We start from the raw sequence: 11,821 nt of genomic DNA on the forward strand, positions 1-11,821 counted from the left end.
CAGCGCGTATTAAAAACTCAAGTAATATTGTAAAAAGCGTCTGGAGAACAATTAGGGAAACTACTAACAAAACAGTTATAAAAAGTAAAGAAAACATAATATTATCTGTAAAAAACCGAAATATAAGCGAGACCCCCTGCAAGTTGCAAATACATTCAATAATTTTTTCGCATCAGTGGGAGAAGGGGGGGCATCTAACTCAAGATGTAGGCAACCTATAGTTAATCAAACTGAGAACACCATGTACGTAGAGCACTCAATAAGTTTTGAGATGCTCGAAATATAAAAATGGAACACACCCGTATTATATGTTTTTAAAAAGCAAATTTATTTAAAAATAGATCACCAAAAGCAATTTAGCTAAATTTAAAAAAAAATGACATTGTTAGTCATTTTACTACAACGCTTCCCGCGCTTTTTCTTTACAATAATGGATCTTAACCGTGAACATTTGCGTACTATGATCTTCTATGATTTTAAATGTGGTTTAACTGAACAATTGAGTTTGGAACGTTTGCAGTCAGCATTAGAGGACTCTGCTCCTTCTCGTGCAACAGTTTTTAGGTGGTTTAAGGAATTTAAAAGAGTCAAAACTAACCTTGAAGATGACCTAAGAGGCGGACGCCCGGAAACAGCAGTAACTGCAGAAAATGTGTGGGCATCTGAAATGTTGGTGCGAGAAGACCCACGAATCACGTACACGAACATTGAGAAGATCCTAGGCATTAGTTCGGGAAGCGTCAATACTATCCTGCATCAGCATCTTGGAGTGAGGAAGCTTTGTTGTCGATGGATCCCACGATTGCTCTCCGGTGCTGAAAAACAGGCTCGAGTGGATTGGTGCCGAGAAATGCTTATACGTTTCGAAAAAGGGACATCGAGACGTGTTTCAGAAATCGTTACTGGTGATGAAACATGGATCTATCAATATGATCCAGAAAGCAAGAAGCAGTCGTCGGTGTGGGTCTTCGCAGAGGGACAATTACCGACAAAGTTGCAAAGAGCTCGAAACGTCGGCAAAAAAATGGTAGCTAGTTTTTTTTCTCGGAGCGGACATTTGTCGACGTCAATGTTAGAAAATAGTAGGTCTGTTAATTCAGAATGGTACACAACAGTAGCACTGCCAAAAGTTTTCCAAGCTGTGCGGGAGAGGAGACCAAAGACCGGGCTTCGGGGAATCATGCTACATCACGATAACGACGCCTCTTCACATACGTCCCTCAGAACAAAGGCGTTTATTGAGGAATCTGGTATAGAAACCTTAAATTACCCGCCGTACAGCCCTGACTAGGCTCCCTGCGATATCTTTTTGTTCCCAACAGTGAAGGATAAAATCAAAGGAAAATTTTTTTTTTGAGTGTCGAAGAAGCAGTAGCTGCCTACGAAATGGCAATTTCAATGCTGACGGATCAAGACTGGCAAAAGTGTTTTCAGAGTTGGTTTAGACGAATGAAACTTTGGGTAGATAATGATGGAGAGTATTTTGAAAAAATGTAAAATAAATTATATTAATATGTTTGATATTTTTTCTTTTTCTCAAAACTTATTGAGTGACCTACGTACCTTACCCCCGTCTCACCACAAGAAATAAAAAACATAATCCGCAACCTAAACAATAAACATAGCTATGGAATTGACGACATACCCCCAAAATTGATCAAAATGTGTGCTGATGAACTAACTTTGCCGTACTACCTACTAGTGAATCAATCTTTTCTTGAAGGAACTTCCGGACCAGTTAAAAGTAGCCATTATAAATATACAGGGTGTCCCAAAAATAACACGCCAGAGCGACACTGTGGGTAGGTGAGCTATATATCTACCAGAAAAAAAATAATTTGACCTTAGTAAAAGTCTTTTAGTTTTCGAGATATTTGCACTTTTTTATTTTTTTGGAATAACTCTACTTTTTGTTGAGTTTTTTGCTACTATTGCCAGGGTTAGCTCCAGATGGTAGTTGTTTTTATTTTTCAGGTAACTTGAATAGTTTTTCCAGGTACTGCAACTAATATTTTGTCTGATAAATGTCATAAAATGTGAAAAAAGTTATTAATTTGGTATACCTCGTACCCTTGTAAAAAGTTAAACGTTAACTTTGAATAGCTAGTGCGAAAAAAAAATGTATGAAACTGAATTTGCAAATGATCTTAAAAATTGCTCCACTTAATGCAGAATCAGGAATGGTACAATATTATTGAGATTTTTCACAATAACGTAGTCATTTAATTTATTTTTCGTCATAACACCCTACCAGCCTAATCAGTTTCGAAACAAAATTAAATTTAAACTTTTAAATGAATTAATTGCTAAGCGCTAGGTAACGGCGCGTCAATCTTTTTCCCACGTTGTATTCGTAATAAAGGAGTGAGATAGTTACTAGGCTTTTCTTTCTCTCTCTGAACTGGTACAAACAAACTGTGACAAATCAAACTTCCCAAAAGCATGCGGATTTAGCTACTAATATCGTGGTAGAGTGCCTTTGTGTGTCGCTTGATTTGTCGCCGTTTTTACTTAATGGAAAATAAAGCAATAAAATTTAAATAATTTAATTTTTATTAGATATTATAGCAAGTGTTCAAATTGCCTCCCTCTGACTCTAATACACATGCGACATCTTTTGATGAATGAGCTTCTCAGACACCTCAAACTCATTTGAGAAATTACTCGAGCTGCTTCATAGACTCGTCGTCGTAGTTCGGTTTCTGTAGTGATAGCTTTGGAGTAAACTTTATCTTTTAAGCACCCCCAAAAGAAGAAGTCGAGGGGGTTCAGATCAGGTGATCTCGGTGGCCACAAAATTGGTCCTAATCGGCCAATCCATCTTCGTGGGAACGTCTGAACGTTGGTGTGCGTGCTGACGAGCGTAGATACAAGAAAACTATTATCATCGTGAAATACCTAGTACTTTAAGGAATTTTAGTGCTTATATATCGGCTACAAAATTTTCTCTCTACGACTGTTAAACCTGTGTATGACTTTAAATTTTAGTAATAAAGAGTAAAATTTCGTGATATATTCCTGCAAAATCAGTGAGTGTTGTGAAATTAATCAAAACTACAGGATTAAAAGTGTTTTTTAAAAAAGGAGACTCGTTGCGTCGTTGCTACCGTTCGTTAAAAAAGTGTCTTGCTATTACCCACTTCGTCGCAACATTGAATAGATAACAGCTGAATACAAAACTGTACCATAATTTTGCCGGTGCAACTTGTGTGCGCACTGGTCTAGCGGGATAGCGGCCGGATTCAGTTTTCACCGCCCGCGGTTCGCATCTCAGACGCAGAAGGGTTTCCTGGGGAGTATTTCTTTTTCTCTTTTCATTATTATTATTTTATTATTGCTATTATATAATTTTATACTATTTTTTTTCCTTTTACCTAAGTCCCATAACATAACACAAATTATAAATTACATACATACAACGCAATACTGCACTTGTCTCCTTTTGCTTGACTTTTGTCAAGCGAATCTCGGAGACAACGTACCTTCACACATTCCATTAAAACACTTTTATTTAGTTATTTGCATTATTATTATTACACAGAAAATTTAGCACAGACAGTTTTTAACTTTAGTTGATTACCGTTACGTATATAAGTAGCTATCAATAAACACATTAACACTACAATAACTGTCGTATGTTTGCAAGCGGGTCTCAATTTACTTCAATACATTTGAAGTAGACTTGATGTATTTGCTTGTATAATATAGACATACATACATAAAGTGCACGCCTGAGACCTATAACTATTATATAATACATAATTTTATTAACAATACCTCGTATATATGTATATATATATATATATATATATAAGTGTAATTTTATTAATATTCTTTCCGTACATAAACTTTGTGAGTGAGATTTGTATGTTTTAGGTAAAACAGACCAGACAACCCTGGTTCATTACAATTATCTTATGGATTAAGGATTATAAATAGACAATAGCTCACTGTGCTAGTAGGAACTTCGTATTTGGAAGAGGCCTGCGTACATAATTTATTATATTCTTTTAAGTACATTCTGTGCGCTTACATTCCATTTGATACATTCCAGTGACGCGATATCCAGTACAACATGATGACCAGGAGAATGTTGTCTGAAGAAAAGAACAAGAAGATGGAAGCGGAGCTCAATGAACTGAAAGCACTGACAGATAGGCTTCTTGAAGAACGCGATGTATATGAAATGGAAATGCAGGCGCTCAAGACTTCACGTATGACATTAAAAGGGAAATTTGATGAAATTCGACGATTTTGTGATGAATTAGAAAAAGAGTGCAAACGTAAGGAATTAATTATGGAGAGGTTTCGAGAAAATCACCAGGAACACGAAGACGCCTTAGACCGTATCAGATTTCTTGAAAGACAGGTAAAGGAATCAAATGCTGAAGTTGCATTATTACACGAACAAAGCGGAAGTTGCGACCACCTAACAACCTTGTCACTCCGTGATGAACTAGCCCTAGGAGACAGGAATGTATGCAACAGTAAATTGTGCAGCACAAAATCGCAAGACCCAAGATTTTCCAAATTAACCAACCTGATAAGAAAGAAATCGAAAACACTTAAGAAACTAAAATCAGCAAAGTTAAATTTACACAAGGACAAAGTAAAGATGGCCGAACAAGTGAAAGATCTAGAGTTAGATCTTCAATTGCGAACTAAAGACCTACTTTCTACGCAGAAACAACTAGAAGAACTTTCAGCTGCAACTAATGAGCTTTTAAAGCTGGGTACTGAGTATAGAGAACTTACTCAAGTCCTTCTTCAGAATGAGCTTAGTGAAACAAATGATCCAGTAGAAATAAATCAGACTCCATCCCCACCACCCACACCATCAACGCAACCAGCACGGGCATCGTATGCCAGCGTTGCTGCAGGAAAACGTATCTGCTCCACTACAACAGTTGAAGTTCGACATAGTCAACGGTCAACCAAGACTATTAGAACTCCTACCAGGTCATCCAGAAGAACGGTAGTTTTTTTCTGATAAAATAGGCGTAGGACTAGGACACCACCTAAGTAACCACTTAAAACAAAGGGTAGTCAACTATTGCTATCCAGGAGCTACTTTTAGTCAAATTATTACACTGTTAAGTGGTTGCAACTTTGATAAATATACAACAGTGATTCTTATAATAGGTGATAGTAATAACATTAGTAAAAAAGAAGTAAATAGTAGCATTGACGTGTTCTTGAGAATTCATGAGAAGTGTGGGTGTAAATTCATACTAAGTGCATTCCCTTACTGCTCTAACCTAGGCATCGCTCTTAATAAGTATATACATAACATAAATTCGCACATTCATAATTTGACTTGCCGTCATAGTGACGTTATATTTTGTTCTGACATTAATAAGTTCGTAAGGAACTTCAAACTTTTTGAGGATAATTTACTTTTACCCATAAGGTATCTGAGACATGTAGCTAGTTTGCTATCTTTTAATATTAAGGACGCTGTTATAGAAAATATAACACAGTCCCACGACAATGCTCCTACTTTAAGTAGCAACAGTATACTTTTTACTAACCATAATTTAAACTAAAAAACACGACAACAGAAAAGTCTAATCGTTTCTATGTAGTACATCAAAATGTTCAAGGCTTTTCTGGCAAAACATTAGAAATAAGTCTTTTTGCACGATATTTCCGTTGACGTGTTTTGTGTTACAGAGCACTGGCTGAAAGACTAGGGAAGCAATTAACAACATAGAAACTTATGTAATAGTCAGTTCGTTCATAAGAAAGAACTTAAGTAGAGGCGGATCCATGATTATTATTAAACGTAACTTAAAATTTAAAAAGCGTAAGGATATCACAGATATTATATTTAACATTGCATATAATAAGTAATAACACAGATGGTGCTTAACAAGAACAATTCTTATACTACACTTTCCCTGTTACCCAAATAAAATAAAATTTATATAATTTCTATTTTATTTCTATCGTTATACAAAACAAGTACTTATACATATATTTTCTTATAGCATAGTTACAAAGGGTAATATAGTTAGTTACATTTTATTTTGTTTAGTAGTCAAAAAGCAATATATTATTTTTATTAATTTTATAATAATAATTATTATTTTGTATACAATAAGGTACTTAAATTAATTATGTGGGTACCTACTTTACTTATGTATTTTACATAATATAATGTTTTGTGCGATTTTTGTGGACTATTTCTTCCTTATTATTTATCATTACATCCTAAATCTTCATTAATTAAAAATGGACCCGAATATGTACTATCTATTTTGTTGCCTGTTTCATTTTTAAGTAGCAGATAATTACCTTTAGTGTACGTCCCTGGATTAACATATACGTCATAGGCCTTCTTCCGTTTTAACTTATTTCCTAATAAGATTTTCCTTGCACCTTGCTGTGCAACCTGTAATCTATATTTTAATTTAAGTGGATAACTATCGTAGTTATATAAAGGAGAACAATTTAGATTCCGGTATAGGTATACCGGAATCTAAATTGTTCGGCAATTTGCACGACTTTCCGAATACCAGTTCATGCGGCGTGTACCTTGTCTCTGTATGTACCGTATTATTGTACGCGAAGCACCAGAACGGCAGCCAGCTGCTCCACGAACATGTTCGGTTAAGACAATTAATACGTAAATACGCACCTATGTATTCTCGAGCGCTCCTATGGACTGGTGGTGGTACGCTGTTGAAATAAGCTTCTTAATTTTTAATAGTTTACAAACTTCGACCATTGTGTTTCAAATGAATTCAGATCCACGATCTGTTGCAATTTCCCTGGGTATGCCAAAACGCAAAATAAAATTATTTACAAAAGCAGATGCAACCGATTTAGCATCTTTTGTGTGTAGCGGATATGCCTCTATGAACTTTGATAGTTCGCACTGTAACGTGAGAAAATAAGAATGACCGGCAAAAAAAATTATCTGTAGGCAGAGGACCAAATATGTCTAAATAAATCTTTTCAAATGCATAACTTGACGTACTGGTTATTTCCATAGGCTGTTTAGGGTGTAATTAAATCCCGACATAGCAATCGTAATCATTCTAGAAAACGCATTGGGACTAGTTTTTAGTCCCATTGGTAATCTAGTCATTTGATATTGATTTTTGGTTGTTGTGAATGCATTGTATTGTCGACTGTTTTTATTTAATTTTATTTGATAAAATCCTTGATAGAGATCTAAAGTAGTGAAATACATTGCACCAGATAACGAGTCTAGAATGTCTGAAATATTTGGCAGAGGAAACTTGTCATCTTGAACTTTTTCATTTAATTTTCTGTAGTCAATTACTACACGCCATTTTTTAATACCCGTTGAATCTAGCTTTTTAGGTACTAGTAACAATGGACTCGACCAGGCACTCCTACATTCCTCTATTATTCCATCGGCTTGCATACTTTTTATTTCTTTATCTATTTCCGATTTTTGACTTTGTGGTAAACGATACGGCTTTACGTAAACAGGAGTAGTATGTGGCTTTAATTCAATAGTATGGTCGTATAATGAAATCGTTGTCAATTTATCTCCTGGTACGTGAAAGACGTCTGGAAATTTGGCACAAATGTTTTCAATAGACTTTTGTTCTTCCTCATTTAGATTTTCAAATTTTAGTAAAGAAAACAAAGACTTGACCCTCTCTGCGTTCATATTCGACTTATTAAAGTGACATAAATAATAATCACTTAACTTAGAAACGTTTAAATTAAAATAATTCAAAATTACATCCTCATTTCGTGTATTCATTATTTTAAAAGGTACCTTACCATTATGTGGCTGTACTATAATGTTAGCAATGTATACTCCGTGACATAATTCTTGAGAACTAATGACACATTCCTGTTTTAACTTCGTGTCCACATAATGAATTGATTCGCTTCTTGCTAGAATTGTTAAATATGAACTATCTTGTTTCAAGTAAGTAATGGGTAATGTGACAGGTCTCTCTAAATTACAAATTCTTAATTCATTTAATTCGAAGTCTACAACTGCTTTGTACTTTGTTAAAAAATCTAGCCCTAAAATTCCATCAGTTTTGAATGGCATTTTATCAAATACATAAAATTTATGTTTTATAGTGTAGGTATCAATTTTGAGCTGTAAATAAATATATCCTTCTGACTGTACGCTTCCACCAACGCCGTTGACCTAAAGTTTTTCTTTGTGGAATGGAATGCGAAAACATTTTACTCTATCGTGCTTGACAACTGAAATCGAAGCGCCGGTGTCGATTAGCCATTCGCTTTTGTTGTGTTCATGCCTGTCCAAATTAATACATACTTTACATAAGCTGTTGCACATAAATACATAGTCATACTCGAAAAAAATGATTCAAATGTGACGCGTTTGCTTGCTCTGATTCATCACGGTCACGTTACGTTGCCATGCAGGGGTCACCTGTCGTGGATATAAAGTTCACATTCCTATGGGATAATTGACGGCGATTGCCCTGATACCTACCCCTGTGCGAGTTTCCACGAGAAAACACTCTTGGGTTTCTTGGGTGATAAGAGTTCTGTGGCCGTCTGTAATAATAATTTGGTGTATTTACCTTTACGGCGGACTGCCCTCGCGCGTATCCTCTGTGTCCTCCGCGCGCTTTCGCTGCTCGGTGGGGGGGTGTAAATCCACGGGGTTGAGCGGACATGCCCATTACATACGCTGAGGAAATTGTCGTGATCTCTTCATCTTGCGCTGCTTCAATAGCGTCTTTTAGTGTATTAAAATCACGCGCTGCAATTATTGTACTTGTTCTACGGTTTCTAAGCCCGTCGGCAAACCGTTTAATTGCGTAATTTTCGTTTAACGGGCGCAGAACATTATAATGATCAGAATTTCCGTCCGATTGGGTAATAGTTAAATCCGCGAACAATCCAGAAATTTCCTTGCCAAAATCAGCAACAGTGCGTTCATTTTGCTTACATGTTTGAAGTTTCATTTGTATAGCCGATGCTGATTTTCTTGGTAATAATTGTTTGCACACATCGGTCAGTAATTCTGATATATTCTCGTATTTACTAGATAATTTTAGCTTACCCGATTGAGACAGCCTGGTTTTTAAAATAAAAGAAATTAATTTTTTATTCGATTCGTTATCTAAGGTAGTAGCATAGTACTCAATACTATCAATTAATTCTTTCGTATTTTCTTCTTTGTCAGTCATGACTGGCAGAAGACTTAACGCGACCTTCAGATCGAACGTTGCCATTTTTAATATTATTTCTTTACTTTCTTTTTTTATATTGCAAAGATTCTTTACCTCACTGTACAATAACTTTAAGTGCAGTGAGGTATCCTGACAATATTTATCAATTAAAATTTTTTCTTGTTTACTTTTTAAATGATATACCTTAGTAATAGCATCTATATAAGTATTATATTGTTCTAATAATTCGTTTGCCTCTACAATTTCGTTTCAATTATTTTTCCACATCGTCTTTTAGGTCCAATTTTAATTAAGTAGGTTCTAACCATTGAAAGTTCTTCATTTAAATTTTCCAGATATTCTGACATACATAAAATCGCACTTACCTATATTTTGATACTATTCATATTATATACTTAAAGTCTATATTGTACGTATTATAATGTAGTATAACTGTTTAATAAAAAAAATTTTTTTTTCGCACTTAAATTTTCATAATTTTCACCACACTTACACTGATATTGAATGGGGTTTTCACTCACTAGTACACTGGTTTATCAAAGCAATTTGCTTCGTGACAGGAACATCTTGCGACTCAGGTTTCTTCATAAGGAATCGGGGTCGTCGTCGTTACAAGGAATGCTCGCTCCTTTTTACATTTTGTTTAACCGTATTATACCTGCATCAACGCCTCGCTGCACTCTTTTATTGAAGCACTTCACACAATACCGGATCATAACGATAGCTCCAACCATTAACAGTATTATAATAATTGCCACCATGGACCACGAAATGATTCCAACATTGGTCACGATATGATTGTTTGTAATTTGGTTGTTAACACCGACTTGTGCGGTGACTTCCAGTTTTTCAGGTATTTTTGAGTTACACATTTTTTGCACTAAAATTTACGTCCACGTCCGTGTGCGCTAAGTGTCGATTAGAATAAATAATATACATTTTAAGTCCGTTGAGCCAAACTGTAACCGGGCACTAGCTATATCCCAAAAATGGCAGGGTCGCCATGTAGGGAGAGCGTACGACGGAGACGAATGAGACAACTCGATGCTTGATTAACACTGCATATAATAAGTAATAACATAGATGTAAATACATGGTGCTTAACAATAACAATTCTTATACTACACCGCCAAGATTTAATAAAGGCAAAGGTGTCTATTGTTTGTTTTTTTAACTTGTTCTCGTACGTGTGAAAGAGTCTTCTACAGCGAAATATGTGTGCAAAGTGGAAAGTTGTCTTGGAATTTTTTTTGGAAAAACCTATGTAAACGCAACTATATTATTTTTTGAGATAATAATATGTAGTAAATTTTCAATTGGAAATAATTTGTCGCAAATGTACTAGTACAATCTTTTGCAGTACGCACCTATAGAAACACAACTATTATAATATATTTTTTTAAACATTTCTATAAGTAATACGCATTTTCAAATATAATCACCGAGAAGTTCCGGGATTTATAGAAGGGAATGTCCACATTATTTTTTACGTTTAATCGAAGTTTAAGTTATTTAACTACCTCAATTCCGATCGCTGGTAACACCACTGTCTACATTAACCATACCAATTACTTGTTCTCCAGCTAGGGATTTTCCTGTACTATGAGTACTGAGCAAAGAAAACCACTCAGGACTAGTAAGTATACTTTACCCAGAACACCCAGGCTGGAACCACCATTATATTATCTTCATTAATACACAAAGTTGACACACGGGAGTTCTTTTCTTGGTTTCTGCATAACTTTCTCTATCGAATAGGCGAATAAAAAAAGCAAGACCATTTTTCAGGTCAAAATACACTGCGACGGTTTCATTGATGTGTCGGGTTTTACGTTTTGAAATGGTATTATCTTGAATTTTACGTATTTTATGTGCTGCAGATATGTTGTTATAAAAACAAATCCTTAGTGAAGATTTTGTTTTCAGCATGAGATTGAATCCAAAAGACTTTAATTAAGAAGAAAAATTTATTGAAATGCACAATTAAAAGATTGTCCTTACCTGTCAATGAAATTAAAATGAACAAAGATAATGAAGAAAAATAGTTATGTTCCTATTTTAGAAAAATTATATGTAAATATTTTATTTTTTTCTAGAATAGGAACTATATAGGCATTAATTATGTTTTTATTTTATGACCTTAATAAAAAACAATCTGAATTTCACTTTTCAGGTCAAACTAGCAGCTCAGGTTTTCAGCAGACAAGTTGCGACATCTCTAGATCTATACATGAAGTCACTACTTTTTGTGCAAGAAGAACACGGATATGCTGTACCTGGAGTGGACATTGAAAATGGTTTGTTCACAGCAGATCTTTTGCTATTTATGAATGATTCGTTCGATAGTCTGAATTGTTTTGGCCATACTCGCGGCAAATTGCAACAAGCTTTGACATTAAATTCCTAACACTTTTCTTTCTGGAATAATGTTGTGAAGAAAATAAATTCAATGAGATTTGATGCCTCAGATCCTAGGGAATGTAACCCTATTAGCCTTAAACATTTTGTACACGATATTAAAAGCATTAAGCATTTATGGACTGATTTGTCTAGATTAGAAGGAGTGAAATTCTTAAATCTGAGACGTTTAAATCAAGATCCACTTGAAAATTTTTTTGGGCAGATTAGAGCTCATGGTGGTTTCAATACCAATCCGG

General features: G+C 35.0%; 1 protein-coding gene across 1 annotated transcript; it reads left to right on the forward strand.

Moving 5' to 3' along the window:
- Positions 1-430: 430 nt before the first annotated feature.
- LOC113238466 (histone-lysine N-methyltransferase SETMAR-like) lies at positions 431-1,291 on the forward strand. The gene has a single exon (XM_026475292.1). The coding sequence runs from the start codon at positions 431-433 to the stop codon at positions 1,289-1,291; it is 861 nt and encodes a 286-aa protein (XP_026331077.1).
- Positions 1,292-11,821: the final 10,530 nt, after the last annotated feature.

This window comes from Hyposmocoma kahamanoa, unplaced genomic scaffold (genome assembly GCF_003589595.1).
Source record: "Hyposmocoma kahamanoa isolate Upper Pololo Valley unplaced genomic scaffold, ASM358959v1 96009, whole genome shotgun sequence".
NCBI lineage: Eukaryota > Metazoa > Arthropoda > Insecta > Lepidoptera > Cosmopterigidae > Hyposmocoma > Hyposmocoma kahamanoa.